At 37.1% G+C, this 17,272-nt stretch overlaps 2 protein-coding genes across 6 annotated transcripts in view; both read right to left on the reverse strand.

The window, feature by feature from the left end:
• Positions 1-3,660, reverse strand: part of epb41l3b (erythrocyte membrane protein band 4.1-like 3b) — a 64,129-nt gene extending 60,469 nt beyond the window's left edge. For 2 of the 5 annotated variants that reach the window (XM_079612924.1, XM_079612929.1), the window contains exon 1: positions 3,510-3,660. Coding sequence is in view for 1 of the 5 variants with exons in the window: in XM_079612926.1 (XP_079469052.1) it covers positions 3,191-3,206 (16 nt within the window). In the remaining 4 variants the exon portion in view is untranslated. Of the gene's footprint in view, positions 1-3,190; positions 3,230-3,509 lie in introns of all 5 variants that reach the window. The other 3 variants (XM_079612925.1, XM_079612930.1, XM_079612926.1) reach the window with 2 other exon arrangements.
• A 1,220-nt stretch (positions 3,661-4,880) lies between these two features.
• tmem200cb (transmembrane protein 200C-b) lies at positions 4,881-14,487 on the reverse strand. The gene is made up of 2 exons (XM_079612955.1): positions 14,283-14,487; positions 4,881-8,890 (listed from the first exon to the last, which is right to left on the reverse strand). The coding sequence occupies exon 2, from the start codon at positions 8,855-8,857 to the stop codon at positions 7,811-7,813; it is 1,047 nt and encodes a 348-aa protein (XP_079469081.1). The 5' UTR covers positions 8,858-8,890; positions 14,283-14,487; the 3' UTR covers positions 4,881-7,810.
• Positions 14,488-17,272: the final 2,785 nt, after the last annotated feature.

Here is a 17,272-nt window from a genome sequence, read left to right on the forward strand (position 1 = left end):
AGTGGGGATCTGTGACATCACAGGGTATCAGACCCCGCCTCCGCAGAAGATGATCAACGCCCACTTCAACAGCGCCTGTTAAGCCCCGCCTCCGCAGAAGATGATCAACGCCCACTTCAACACCACCTGTTTAGCCCCGCCCACCGATGCGCGCATTACAGGAACCGCATTATAATATGCAAAACTGTTATCCAATCATAGCAGTGGGCGTTTAATTCCAAGTCTTCAATAAAAACCGAGCGTTTCAGGAGCTAGGCTCAAAACCAGGGCAGAAAATAGTCTAATAGTCTAAAAACCAAGCGAACGTCATAAGTTGAACTCAGACAACAATATAAAAAAAGCCAGTTCATGACCACTTTAATTCCTTTGTATGTGTAAAGCACTTTGAATTGCTATAGTGTATTAAATGTGCTATATAAATAAACTTACCTTGCCTTAACAAAAGCTAGAACTATTAAAAACATTTTTGATAATTGAAACAAAGCTGAAATAATGTAAAATATAAATATTAGACGAGCTATGAGTTAAACAGGCCTCCGTTAACCTTGTCTAATATGTGCTCAAACTACTTCATGTTTTTCAAGATACGAATGTCCTCATAAATGATCATGAACAAACACTGCACAGTTTTCAAGTTTTTTTCACGTTATAGCGCCACCAAGTGGCCAATTGTCACGATTTTTTTGCACGTGATCACAAAACGAGCTCATGCACACGTGCACCAATTATGGTGAAAATATCTCATTCCGTTCAAGAGTTATATCCATTTTAGTTAAATTGGCCCCGCCCACTTTTAACGTTTTGGCGCCCCGTATCGAATCGAAAATTAAACTTTTCTCCGTTATTTATTGATATTCACTCTCTATGGAACCTATCTGCACTGTTTAGGTTCTGATCATGTGAAAAAACTGGGGCTAGTTCCTAAAAGTAGGGTTTAGACTAAATCCAATATACGTTTTGTTTGTCTTGAGCCAAGGATTCCAATGCAAGACACTTGAGTCCGTGACAAACAACGCAGGAGTTATGAGACATTTCACGCTTTCGATCACTCTATTAAGGGCCATACCTTGTCAATGTGTCCCCAAACTCGCCAGGTTTCTCTTTGCTTACTCTTAAAGAGTTGATGTTTGGCGGATTGCATGGAAACCAACGGTGGGTCAGTGTGAGCATTGATGTAAGCAAGACTTATACAGCCTTTCCAGAACACATCTATGAGTCAAAACTTGGCAAGATTGACCCGCAAAAGAATCCCAAATCTCTGAAATGCAGTGATGTGTTTGATGCACTGATCGCAAGTAACGGTTTGAATCATTCCCATTGCTGACTATCTCCACGTTTATCAGATGCGTGACAAACACCTCCAGCACAGACGACTGGGAATCAATATCCTCACCAGACTTAAAGATCAGGAACAGAAGCAACAGGTAAACAGCGCTATCAGAGTCAGACAGTCACTATCAAACGCCGAACAGGACGAGAGTGAGCGTGAAGCAACTCTACAGTGTTTGACTCGGAGTCTGGAATGTTTTCGTATAGATTACTCGGTCATGCGTTTCCCTACAAGAGCCAGAAATCCAATGGCACATCAGCAAAAACCAGCGAGAGGAAATGAAAACCAGCAAAGCGACAATCATTTCCTCTTTCCAAACGTTCTTTACTTACTCTGCAGTCACACAGAAATGACTCACACACACACGCGCACACACACACACACACACACACACACACACAAACACACACACACACGTCATCTTTTGCTGAATATGACAGTCTGACCGATGAACTGATATTTCAAGATTTAAAGACCAATGTGTTCTTCCCCAATATTTCTGTCTTGTTTTAGCAAGACAGAGAAGCAAAATGACTGAAGATATTAAGTTAAAAATAATTAAAATAACTAAAATCAAAGAGAAAATTACGTGTTTTATTTTCCGGACCCAATTTGCAGATATTTGTACTTTTTGTACATTTTGCTTCTCCTGTAAATGTTGATTTATGAATGTTTAGATATTTGTAACTGCAGTATTTTGAGATTATTGGTTTATTCTAACTATATTAGCATTTGACAACATAATCATGAGCCAATGGTCACCATGCTCTGGTACAAATATTATTATTATAATCAAATAAAAGTACTGATATATTATTATCGGTCGTATAAAAACCCATGTCAGTCGAGCCTAATGTCATTCATAATGTTAAAGTGAATCTGAAACGCTTCTTGGAGTGTAATTTGGCCAATTTCGGGGGGTTTCCTGTCCTAGAAATACATCAAAAGAGTTTTTTTTGGGAAAACCCCCAAAAGTCAAAGATATCCGCTGACCACAGGACGGGAAAAGTGTTTCTCTTGGAGAGTGACTCACCGAAAGACAGAATCCAGATGCAGATCCACGGCACAGAGAGAGAGACAGCCCATAATCCAGGAGAACCGGGAACAAAACACATTCAACATCCATATTGAGTGATCGAGATCTCAAACACATGAAATATCATTATCTGCATGTACTGGTGACTTTTAAACTGGTGTATGATACTGGGGAAGCTCGAAATATTAGAATATGGTGCAAAAGTTCATTTATTTCAGAAATTCAACTTAAAAGGTGAAACTAATATATTATATAGACTCATTACATGCAAAGTGAGATATTTCAAGCCTTTATTTGTTATAATTTTGATGATTATGGCTTGAAAACCTTTTCACAATATTATAAATTTGGGGTTTTCATAATCTGTAAGCTCATAATCATCAAAATTATAACAAAAAAAATAAAGGCTTGAAATATCTCACTTTGCATGTAATGAGTCTATATAACATATTAGTTTCACCTTTTAAGTTGAATTACTGAAATAAATGAACTTTTGCACCATATTCTCACTTTTGGAAAGTGTGATATGTATTTAATAAAGTGATTTAAACAACATTTTCTTGATTCCTTTATAACTTATTATGCTTTTATGAGCTCATATAAATTGAGACTACATGAAAAATTAAAGAAATTATATTCTATTAAAATTCATGTCACACCACATGACCATTTAAAATGACCTACTTAAGTCAGCAAGGTAACTGCATATATATATATATATATATATTAATTTAGTCTATATTCAGTTACATACCTACAATTTTCATATACATTTAACATGAAAGCTTGTCATTAAAACTAGAAATGAATCAGTGATCGCCCACCTGTCAATATGATCATGTGCTACATCATGTCTAAAACACCTGAAGATATAATAAAACCATCAATATTTACAGTAGTCGCACAGCAAAAATGCAACTTTGTTGGATCAGCTACTGAGTTTCCAATGTCACTTTGACCAAAACGATTAAAAGCAGCACTGACACATCTATCATGGATTCATATCGCTAAATATTTATAGCTAAATATGTCTTCCTAATCTTATCTCACCTGAAGGAGCAAAGTAACATGTAGCCTACTTAAAAACACAGTAAGTCATCGCGCTTCGACACAAACACTTGAACAGTCCGAAATAAGCCTCACCTGACACCAGAGTCGCCCACAGATGATCCTTAACGAATGTCAGAGTCGATAAAGCAACATTTGATCCTGTTCCAGCTCAAAACACACACACACGCACACACACACTGTCAGGAGGATCCGAGCAGAAAGGCTGTTACACCTGAAGATCTTCCACTTTCAATCACTCTCACATTCACAAGTTTCCCTGGGCGGAGCCTGGAGCGCGAAGCCACGCCTCTGTGTCTGTGATTGGCTCGCTGTCGTCTAACGTAGCCACGCCCTAACGTAATCCCCTCCTTCCTGGCGTCTAAGAAGTGTGACTCCTCAACTTCGTATATATTTTAAGCATATATAATTATACAAATGACTCAGAATGTTTTAATTTTAGAGTTTGCAGCCTTTAAAATGATAAAAATGACGTAAATTTCAATAATCACAGGATGTTAATGTTTATTATATTCTGTAGTAATATGGATGTGCAATTCTAGATAAAGAGATGATCTTAGATAAAGAGACGGTCTCGGATCGTTTTGATCTTCTCCTGATGTGACCTGAAGAACCAGTAAAAGTGACGGTCAAAGTTCATAAATTAAAGTCATTAGACTAGAAAAAAAGAGACCCCCCCCAGTTTATAAATGTATGTATATTGGTGGCCTAACACTCAGAAAGTGCGTTTCATTAAATATTAACTTTTCATTTCGTATAGAGAATTTTATTTAAACTTGACATTTTTTTAAAGCAAATTAATAATTATAATTATTATGTATATAATAATTATGTAATTAATAATTATATCCCTTGAAACTAATCTTTGATCACCAAAATTACATATTTAAACGTTCTATGAATATGCAAATGAGCCCCGCCTCCACTCACTCAGAGATCAACTGGTTGACGATCACACGTTGATCTGATTGGTTACACAGTTCTATGAATATGCAAATGAGCCCCGCCTCCACTCACTCACTCACTCACTCAGAGATCCACTGGTTGACGATCACACGTTGATCTGATTGGTTACAAGGTAGTTTGTGACGTCAGAAACACCAGCGATTTCAAACCGTGTGTTTGAGACTGTCTTTGGTTCACTGCAGTTTTAAGCAGAAAATACTCAGCAATGCTGTCCACTTATGAACTTACACATGCTTTGTCTTAAAGCGAATTAAAAACAACACATAGACACATAAACAACATTAAAAGCTGGATTTACACCACAGGGGGACTTTAACATTAGTTACTGCACAAGAACTAACAACTTGTTCATGTTTATATTGACGGATGGACTATAGCCTGGGCTGAAGAAGATCACACTGACTGATTGTCCACTAGATGTCAGTATAAACACACTTATAACACAGGAAGCATCACTAGAGAAGATCGAGGACAGAGTTAACTCAAAGAACTTTATTTTCATGTAGCAGCTAAAACTATTGAACAGCTCTCAACAAACTCTCAGAAATCACCAACAGAGTGTCTAAGACCGAGTCTAGATCAGTTATTGCCCTTGTGTATATACAATATCTGCTCACTAAAAATGAGTGAAGATACAAAAACAACATGTGCAAAGTTGCATAATATGAGCTGTGTGTGTTTGTGACACGTGTCTGACACACGAACACTGCTGTCCTACACAGACACAATATTGTCATTTCTCGTATAGTGATTATGCCAAAGGTGAATGTCATTTTATAATAAACATATCAAATTGTGACGGATATACAGTGAGCTGTGAAGTCTAAATATACTCGAGCTACAGAAACACCCGGCGACTAAAGGCACGACGCTTTTCTACACCAGAATCATGTTAATGACTCAAAACAACGTTTCTTACACTATTTTACATCTGTTATTGACACACAATACAGGACAAACGCACTGGTCATTTAAATTTTAAAAGAAAGATCCCAGCTAACAAATATAGCCTACGTTCCCATTCAGTTATGAAAATGTTTTTTCTAAATGTTCTCTGAACGTTCAAAGCGTCCAGTTTTTAAAACAGTTTTTTCTTGTTTATACGAACGTTTAGGAAACATTCCATGTCTTCATTGTTTCCGGAACCGTTACTTTTGAATGTTCTCGGAACAAAGTAGCAATATTTGTATTTTAAATGTTACAACTACATTCCGAGAACATTCTAAAAGTAACGTTTCCGGAAACAATGACAACATGGAATGTTTCCTAAACATTTAGATACAAATAAAACGTTTTAAAACTTTGAACATCTTGATGCTACAGTGAATAAAACTAAAAAACTGCATAACATTTTTGTTTAATAATAAACTACTTGATCACTCCTGTAAATGACTCATCTGCAGGTAAATATAGACATAATCTTATGCTTAAGTTCATACAGGATCACATTAAACAATATGAATTCACATGTTATGAATGTTATGATGCTTTTTGTTCCGCATGAGTCAAAACTAGAAAGTTTTTGTCTAAATTCATCTTTGCTGTATTAAATAAAGGATTTTGATGACAGAATATTATTATTATTAACAAAAAATCTTTAACAACAAAACAAATCTAAAAAGGCCAGAAATACCAAATCTAGAATTGATAGTGAATTAATATAGAAACATCATTAGACTAATGTTCTCAAATATATAAAACGATGAAGATCATCATACGATATTAAGGTCTTGCACATTTTATAAATGGTTTTAATTTTTCAACCTGCTTCAAATGTTGGTGGATATTATTTTTTTTAAATGTTTGTGTAAGAGTCTCTTCCGCTCACCAAGGCTGCATTTATTTGATCAAAAATACAGTAAAATTTTGAAATATTATTGTAATGTAAATCATCTGTTTTCTAAGTGAATATACAGTATATAATTTATTCCTGTGATCAAAGCTGAATTTATCATCATTACTCCAGTCTTCAGTGTCACATGATCCTCCAGAAATCAGAATAATATGATGATCTGATGCTCAATAACATTTATGATTATTATCAATGTTTAAAACAGTTCAGATTTTAGTGGAAAAACTATCATACATTTTATTTTTTCAGGATTCTTTGATGAATAGAAAGATCTAAAGAACAGCATTTATTTTAAATAGAATCGTTTTTAACATTATAAATGTCTTTACTGTCACTTTTGATCAATTTAATGCATCCTTGATGAAGAAAAGTATTAATTTTCAAACGATAAACTTCTGAATGTTAGTGTACAGTGACCACAAAAAGTACATGGACACATAAAAATGTCTGAATGTCATTCGATACAAAATATCACTTCACAAACAAACATTTGATTTGACAGACAGTGTTTCTGTCTCGTTTTCCAGCACAAATATCCAAACATTCATAAATCAAGATTCATTTACTGGAGAAGAAGAAACATGAGTGAAGATATATTAAGTAAAAATATATCAGTTTGTGATTAAAACAAGAACAAAAATCTGCCGATCAGAAAAATAAGACACATTTTCTCTTTGAATTAATTTTTCTAACTTCATTAGCATAACATATTTTTCTTTCTTTTTTTGAAGGAAAACGACACTTTAAGTAATTTAGCTTCTTGAGTAAATGTATCTTGATTTGAGAATCTTTGGATATTTATACTGGAAAATAAGACAGAAACATCATTATGCGGTGAATCTGTTCAGTCACACTAACTAATGTCTGAATGTGATAAATAAAAAACTCAAAGCCAGAGTAATTGACAGTATGGAGAGATGCACAAACACACATCAGACATACAGAGGTTTGTTTATCCCAAAGTCCGTTTCCTTCAGTCTGCATTCAGATACGCATGTAGACCTTATAAAAGAATTGCTTGGTAAAGTTTTAGCATTTTTAGTTTGAATTATGAGCATTGTTAGGATTTTCTATGTGTACTGAAGAATTCCTCGCATTCATTCCTGAGGGGTCAAACTGACCCGAGAGGATTTGTTACTTTTTTTCCACAAAACTCCTTGAATCCGTTACATTTTTTTAATGTATTCGTGGTTCAAGTGCAACAAAAGTCCAATTGTCTTGGACCCCTCTAAAGAATACTACATTTAAAAAAAATGTAAATAATAAAATCCGGGTCCCGTCATCAACAAAATGACCCGAGGGAAGGATGTTAAAGGTGTTTTCAGTTTGAGTCAACCATCATTGAGGAAGTGTGTGTGTGTGTGTGTCCGACAGACAGATGTTTGTTTAATCTGATAAACCAATAGATGAAGACAGTCAGTATTGTATTAGTTGTTTGTGATTGGATAGTTATAGATGATGTCGCTAGTTAATTCACACTTCCAGTGAAAATGAGCAGCTGATTCAAACACAAGCAGTGACATTCAGACATTTAAAGGTGTTCACTTCGAGTCAGCCATCATTGAGGAGGTGTGTGTGTGTGTGTATCCTCCGCTCCTCCAGCGCCTGTGAAGGAATCTCCCAGTTTGCTGTAGCCCTTACTCCCCGCGCGCTCCAGTCTGGGACAGCTAAACCTCCGCGAGCGCTCGTCCCGATAGCCTCCGCCCGGATCCGACAGCGCGCTCAGAGACAAATGCGAACCCGTGACCCGCTTCCCCGCGTTGAGCTTCGAGTCCTGGGAAAGCGACACACGTGTCCTTGAAACCTGCGCTCGGGTCTCCACCGCGGCGGAGCAGCTCTTGCGGCGCGAGCCGTCCAGCTCCGTCATGATATCGCGATTGTTGAGTTTAATAACGGGTAAAGTGAACGCGTTAACAGACGACGTGACGATCGAGCGCGTTTCCCAGTGCGTTTCCTCGGACCTTTGGGATATGCTATAAATCGACGACTTGCGCTTATAGCTTCCCGGTTTTCCTCTGGAGCGGCCCTCGATGCTCCTCATGTAACTGATGAACGGGACGCGGTCTTTGGCGCGCAAACCGTGAATGTCTATGACTGTGGAGTAAATATCTCTCAGATTTATGATTTTAGTTTTCTTGTCGCGATCCTCGTGCAGAACGGCATTGGCGCAGATGAAGAGGAAAATCCCGATGCCCATCACTAAAGGCCCGAATACTTTGAGATTATCCGAGTATAAGTAACTCAAAATCAGCTTTTTGAGGAAGCCGAGCGAATGTGACGAAGAGTTTCTGTCGCTCGACACCACCAGCATGTTATTGCTTGTTAGATTCCCCTGCGTGGCTCGCCATATCGGTGCATCCGTGTTTTCTCCGGGCCAGTATCCCAGTACGGCCATGGTGATCCCGACCAGTAAAATGAAAACGCCCAGCGCCGCCACCAGCCCTGATGCGGAGCACAGCTTCACTTTTCCTTTCACCACAACAACGTCGTTCTTTCGTTTTTTCTTCTTGGCTTTCCTCTTCTTCTTGTTCTCTGCGCGGTTCTTGGATCGCGGCGATTCCTGGCGATTCCGCGAGATTCTCAGCAGCCCACCTGTGGCGATCATCGTGCCTATTGGATCACGGGCCTGTCAATCATCCTGTGGGCGGGAGGGAAAGAAGAACAGGAAGTTAAGAACAAACATAGACAATCAAAACTTCAAATTAAGGCGAGACACGGCAGGCAAAAACACTGGGTTTTTTTCACTGGTCAATTTTGAGATTTTGGCCTATTTGTCTTCAATAACATCTTCTTTCAGACTTGTGGTGAAAAAAAGTCCAAAATACACATTTAGGTCTTTATTTTACTAACTTTGTCTATTTGCATCTGTAGATTTCTCCGAAATTCAACAACAGTTGGCGTTCTGAATCATCATGATCCGCGATCTCTGTCTTCTTCCTTTAATCTCACACACACACACACCGCTGTGAAGCTCTCTCTCCTGTACTGTCGGATCCAAATATGGTCATTTCCTTTTTATCAGCAACCAATCGTGAAAGTACAATAGGTATTTAACTCTAAAAGCGAAATCTCATTGGCTGATGTCAATTTCTGACGCCGTGATTGGTTCAGAAGCATCACGTGACGCGCTCTGACACTCAGATGTGTGTTTCTGACTGTTTTTCTGCTCAGTTGAAGACCATAAATGCTGTGTTTATAAGTTTTGATGTGATTTAGGTGGTTTGTATTGTTGTTGCTAATGATTTGATGAGATATTGTGTCAGTAAATAGTTGTTTCCACTAAAAAAGTATGAATTTTTAAATTACAAATCTTTAAATGCCTTTTTCTCAAAATGAGTTTTTTGTCATTCTCCAGTATAAACATCTCAGCCGATGTACACCGAACTCTCCAGTTACACACTTAGCAGTATTCTGAAGATATATTCAGAGGGATTTGTTAATAAATCATTCCTGGCCTGATTTATGTGACATTTTAATAAATAAAAATATGGCGAAAATCTATTTTTTTAAGGCTATGGACAGTATATTTAGATTTCCTAGGTCATGAAAGCATATATCCTGAAATCCCTCCGAACATCTTCATCTTGTGTGTAATCAAAATGAAAAAAGAATTTTGTACCTGGCTTTATCATATGTTCAGATCTATCTACCGAAAATATATGCAAAATTGCACATATTTAATGAGATAATGTCTAATTTGCATAATTAAACATACAAAGTTAAAAAACTTGTAATACATTTTTTTTATTAACTTGTGTAAGTAATCAACTAAGGAAGTTTCATGGGGATATCTATTATTTAAAAATGTTACCCTATTCTCCTGTAGTGTCTCGCCTTAACATATAACTTGCCGATAAAGAAGAGATGAAAGACAAAATATTAAATGTCATGGATGAAAATTTACAGAGTAATCCACTATTTTGAAGACAGACTTGGAGGCAAATTTTCCTGGTATATATATTTTTTATTTATTTTTTGTTTTATTTTTATACTACTTTTAAAAAAAAAAGGATTATTTTCTGAGCCCATTAGCAGATATCTGTTCTAGTTTTAAGCAGATTCTGGATAAATTGAGAATCACAATGTGCTACAGAGTCTATTTAAAATGTTTTATTAATCTGAATTAATTATTTTAAATCGGGTTGAGTGAATGATTCAATGACTTCACTTTTCACTTCACTTTTCATTGCTGGATGAATCAGCGTTTTTGAACGAATCTCTTGATCGAATTATTCAATGACAAATACATGTTTTAACAGTCACTTGTCGCCATCTACTGGTGCAACGATGCAATGATACAATCTTTATTTGAAGCGTTGTTACTTAAAAGGGTGATCTACTCCATTTCGATCACTACCGTGTTTATATCCCAACTTTAAACCTTTATTCCAGTTCTTCTGTGATAATATGAATTATATTATACTCTCTGGCTCAGAGACGACGATCTATGACCGTACTTGTCAAAGGTTTAATAGACACACACACATTTTGCTACTCCAGTAAATTTAATTTAAGAATGTTTAGATATTTGTGCTGGAAAACAAGACAGAAACACTGAGGAAGAACATAATTGTTTTGCCGTTTAAATATTTCAGTACTTTCCCCAAGTCAACAATGAGATTAAATGGAGAGTGATCTAGAGTTTGAGGGGATCTCAACAGTGTCTCAAATTTTTGCGAAGATAGTTTTTGATTATGATACTTTATTATTACTCATGATTTTTTATTATCACATGCAATGATCATCGATGAAGCAAGAAGCACAGATGCACGTATGACAAACACTCAACATATAAAGTTACAGATTTAACAGCCTGATCTCTTCAGATTTCACCTGTTTCTCTCCAATGCCCCGGCTGATAGCATTACCAGTGTCTATAAATGCATTAAACATCCTCTGTAAATACACAGATTTCACATGCGCCCCTTCACGAACCCGATTATACATTCCAATCAGATGATCAATTACAGAAGCACGAAGACGACTTTGCTTAATTGCACTGATTTATGTATAATTCACCTTTTCCAGTTGCTTTCCAATTGGCCTAATCGCTCAGAATTATGTGTGGCGTACAGTGATGTTCGTATGAATAATTCATGCGGTGAAAAGTCTTCAGCAAAACCGTCCTGACACACGGCCGGTGGAAATGTCAGAGTCTGCGAGTGACAGACGTGAGTCAGACCCCCTTCAGAGAACGTCAATGAGGGCCGGGGGGTCGTGACACTTCACAGACGCTTTCAACATCTACACACTGACAGTTCAACTGACAAGCACTGAGGGAAGTGAAACCAAATCTGTTACGATAAATAAGGAGGGCTACATTATAAAAATGCTAAATTCATGTTAAATATCATTTCTAGAGACCAGACTTGAGGGGGGACTCTTGCTCAGAAAACTGCATAGCAACACCACGGCAACCACCTAAAGCAACAAACAGCAACTGACTGTTTGTACTGTATTTGATTTTTTATTCTAAACTGTTTTATATATTCTTATTTCTTTTGATTATTTTAATTTATTCTATGTAAAGCACTTTAATTACCATTGTGTATGAAATGTGCTATATAAATAAACTTGCCTTGCCTTGCATTGCCAACTAAATACAGTAGCAAAACTCAAAACACTTAAGCAACTGCATAGCGACGCCCTGGTATCCCAGTAAACATTTATCAACACTAAGCAACCACATAGCAACACCCTGTTAAACGCATAGAAAATCCCAGCAACCACATATAGTAGAAAGAAACACACACAAAAAAAAAAAACGTAGGAATCACATTTTAACGCCCTAGCAACCACCGAGAAGACACTCTCAAACAATTACCAACCAGATAGCAACGCCCTGGCAACCACCCAGAACATCCCAGCAACACTCAAACACTTTAAATTAGCAACCACATAGCAACGCCCTGTGGCAACCACTCAGAACATCCCAGCAACACTCAAACACTTTAGCAACCACATAGCAACCACCCAGAACATTCCAGCAGCAACCCTCAAATACTTTAAATTAGCAACCACATAGCAACGCCCTGGCAACCACCCAGAACATCCCAGCAACACTCAAACACTTTAGCAACCACATAGCAATGCCCTGGCAACCACCCAGAACATTCCAGCAGCAACCCTCAAATACTTTAAATTAGCAACCACATAGCAACGCCCTGGCAACCACCCAGAACATCCCAGCAACACTCAAACACTTTAGCAACCACATAGCAACGCCCTGGCAACCACCCAGAACATCCCAGCAACACTCAAACACTTTAGCAACCACATAGCAACGCCCTGGCAACCACCCAGAACATTCCAGCAGCAACCCTCAAATACTTTAAATTAGCAACCACATAGCAACGCCCTGGCAACCACCCAGAACATCCCAGCAACACTCAAACACTTTAAATTAGCAACCACATAGCAACGCCCTGTGGCAACCACTCAGAACATCCCAGCAACACTCAAACACTTTAGCAACCACATCGCAACCGACCAGAACATTCCAGCAGCAACCCTCAAATACTTTAAATTAGCAACCACATAGCAACGCCCTGGCAACCACCCAGAACATCCCAGCAACACTCAAACACTTTAGCAACCACATAGCAACGCCCTGGCAACCACCCAGAACATCCCAGCAACCCTCAAACACTTTAGCAACCACATCGCAACCACCCAGAACATTCCAGCAGCAACCCTCAAATACTTTAAATTAGCAACCACATAGCAACGCCCTGGCAACCACCCAGAACATCCCAGCAACCCTCAAATACTTTAGCAACCACATAGCAACGCCCTGGTAACCACATAACATCCCAGGAACCATATACAGAGACAGCACTCATAAAAGCCTATTATTAACACCCTTACCATGTGCCTAAAAGCACTCAGAAGAACCCCATAGCAACCACGCAGGACCCGCACAGCAACATGGACACGCAACACATAAATCATAAACTCTCTGCAGGTGAACGCATCAGACTCGCACTCAGTGGACACTTACATTGGATATTAGCGGATATCTGTGCATTTTACACCTATACATCCTGGACCTGGGAAAAACAAACGCAGTGCTAGTCTTAAAATAAAGGAAAGGTTGCACACACAGATATAGCCTTGCCTGTAAAGCCTGTGACTGGCAGCGGATCTGTCTCCTCTGGTTGAGCTCATCTCTGTGTTTATAGGTGGCACAACAACAATACACACACACACTCCCACACACTCGACTCCATACGGCTTTAATGCCAGCGCCAAACAAACCAAACAATCCTCAGTTCAGCTCACACACTTCAACACATTACATGTCCAGATATAGTTTACACAGCCTCGCTCTTCATCTCCGAAGACCTGATGTTTCCAGATATTCAATAATGACCGAATTTAGATTTTTGGCTCAGGTTTTCTTAAAAAATACAAATAAAATAATACTATTATTAACAGACAAACAATTGACTGATGATCTCTTACTTTGCTGTTTTTGTTGTTGTTGTTGACGTTGTTTTGCGGCTCATTTATCCAAACATCAAAAATATAATCTCGTGTAAACTCACAACTTTAAGGTCACCTTGACAGAAACCAACGTCAGTTAATTTAATAAAGATGTAGATATTTTGTACAGTTAATGATATGAAATGTAGCGTAGATATTAAGGTCTGAACTGATATTGTACTAATATAGCAAACTATATTTCACTTAGGCTACAGAGTGTGTTATTGATTTTGCGTAAATCAAAATGAAAAGCTACATGTCCAAAAACAATAAAATATATCAATAAAACGTGCATCCAAATGATTCGATCTGGTCGAGTTCACAATGAAATGTCAATAAAACATCGGCGTTACACGACAGTCACTTTAGACGCGAAACTGGCGTGTGTTTCCACGCAAAAGCCTTTACGCGATTATCCCGACAGAAGAATGAGGATTTAACACGTGTTTAACTGAAGTCAAAGACATGCATGTGTGTGTGTGTGTGTGTGTGTGTGTGTGTGTGTGTGTGTGTGTGTGTGTGTGTGTGTGTGTGTGTGTTCTCACCGACACTGTGTTAGTCCATCACTCTGGATCTCCGTCATCTTCAGCAATGATTGTCATCCTGATGATGCTGAACCAGGAATATGAGGAGAACACACACACACACACACACACACTGAAGCTTTGACTGAAGCTCCTGTTCATTGTGTGGCTCCACCCATCATCGGCTCCACACACTCGACCTGAGCATCACAGGGTCTCGGATCAGACTCGCTCACTGCACACTACACACTATAGTGCACTACATTATAGACACGTGACCTGCATCTGTCATGTCATCTCAGAAAAATGTATAGAATGTGTCAAAATGATCGCTGACTGACACTTCAGTTGGTAAGATTAGTTTTTCTTGTAACAATGGTAAGAACAATAAACTAATTAGATCCCTGTTCAAAACAGATATTATCACATCAGTCCCATATGTGGTTCCATACTGGAATAAATTTGTGCAAAACATTGACTGGAAGAAGGTCTGGCTCTTACCCAACCGATATTTGCTGACCAATAAAATTAGAGAAATATCATTTAAAATAATTCATAAGTTTTACCCGTCTAATGATCATATTGTTAAAATTTTTTAAAAAGACATTGATGTAATGTGCACTTTCTGCTCTATGAGTATTGAAACAGTTACCCGTTTGTTTTGGCACTGCCCTTTTGTCCAAAGTTTCTGCTTTGACATTTGTAATTTCATTGCAGAGAAAATTGAGAAAGATTTCAAGTTGTTTTGGAAGGATGTTCTTTTTGGCCTTTATGACCTCAACAGAACTAAGACTAGGCCTAATGCAACTTTCATTATTAATCTCATTATTCTCTTAGCAAAATTTTACATTCATAAATGTAAGTTTGCACATTCCAAAACATCTTTTATCGCTTGTAACATTGAGGTCAAGCAATATGTCAACACGATTAAGTTTTCTCTTAATCAAAAGGCAACAAAAACTGTGAATGTGTGTAAACAATTTGATATTTTTTTGTAAATCCGTTCTTCCCCTGGCAAAAAGTGATGATGTGAGTCTTTTGTTTGTTTTGTTTATGTTAAAACACCTGCGATGTTGGAAACTGCACAATATGTTATTGTTATAATGGGGATGAACGTTCCTGTAAACTGTGCAATTGTTGAATAAAGTAAAATAAAAAATAAAAATAAAAAAAGAATATGTCAAAATGTGGAAGCATGCAACAAACATGTTTTAAGCAAATCTTGATTAGACTATAAAAAGTTTAATGAAATAGTCATATTTATGAAAAAGTAAAAATTATGATATAAAAAACATTTTGACCTTTTAATGGCATAATTATCATATAAAAAGTAAAAACTATACATAAATTCAGAATTATGACATACAAAGTCAGAATTATGGCAAAGTCGAAATTACGACATACAAAGTCGAAATTATGTATGCAAGGCATATTTATAAGACGACAATTAAAAAATGTTGACACTAAGGCACGTTTATGAGATGAAAAATCTAAATGATGACATACTAAGGCATATAAGATGAAAAGGCAAAATTATGACAAACAAAGGCATATTTATGAAATGAAAAGTCAGAATTTTGACATACTACTGAAAATCTAAATTATGACATATTAAGGTACATTTATGAGATGAAAAGTCCAAATAATGACACAAAGGCACATTAATGACATTAAAAAAAATCTAAATTATGACATTAAGGCATATTTATGAGATGAAAAGGCACAATTATGACATACTAACGCATATTTATGAGATGAAAAATCTCTAAATTATGACATATTAAGGCATATTTATGAGATGAAAAGGCAAACTTATGACATACTAACGCATATTTATGAGATGAAAAGTCCAAATTATGACATATTAAGGCATATTTATGAGATGAAAAGGCAAACTTATGACATACTAACGCATATTTATGAGATGAAAAGTCCAAATGATGACATATTAAGGCATATTTATGAGATGAAAAGGCAAACTTATGACATATTAACGCATATTTCTGAGATGAAAAGTCCAAATGATGACATATTAAGGCATATTTATGAGATGAAAAGGCAAAATTATGACATACTAACGCATATTTATGATATAAAAAGTCCAAATTATGACATACTAACGCATATTTATGAGATGAAAAGTCCAAATTATGACATACTGTACTAACGCATATTTATGAGATGAAAAATATAAATTATAACATACTAACGCATATTTATGAGATGAAAAATATAAATTATAACATACTAACGCATATTTATGAGATGAAAAATATAAATTATAACATACTAACACATATTTATGAGATGAAAAGTCCAAATGATGACATATGAACTGTTTTGTTAATGCAGCTTTTGGATGCATCAGAAGCAGAGGTGTATCCTCGTGTGTGGTGTGCACCCCGGAGCTCGGCCACCCGCTGCACAGGCTCTTCACGGCTTCAACAGCTGATTTCTTAGTTCTTCAGAAAACACACACCGACACAAAGGCCAAGGACACACTGCAGCTGAACTAACTCACCTAATAATAGAGGAAAATAACAAGCCCAAAGATGGACAAACGTGTTCTTCAAGCGCATGTTTAGCCTAAAAAGAATGGGAAAGTAGCGCAGTGGAATGAAAAAACTAAATGAACAAATATGACACGTTTAAACACGCTCCGCCACATTACTCACATATAGACTTTGCCACGGAAATATAAACCAACACGCTGTTGCATTTTTAATAACTTTTAGACATTATTTTGCTATATTTACTGGCAAATATGAGCCGTGGTTTGATCAGCTCTGCCGTTACACGGATTGATCGGGTTTGTGTCGGACACTCCTTTCCAAGTAAAGTCCCCATGAAGTTTTTTGGCTTTTAGTATGAGTCTAACTGTTATCTAGTGCGTTCCAAAACAATGACACAATTCACATTTTGAATAAATAAGAGTTCAAAACTTACAGTCTCTCACTTTTTCCAATGTGGATCATCAATGATTTTGATGACATCAGAATATTGTCCAATAA

This window comes from Phoxinus phoxinus (assembly GCF_949152265.1).
Source record: "Phoxinus phoxinus genome assembly, chromosome: 5".
Lineage (NCBI taxonomy): Eukaryota > Metazoa > Chordata > Actinopteri > Cypriniformes > Leuciscidae > Phoxinus > Phoxinus phoxinus.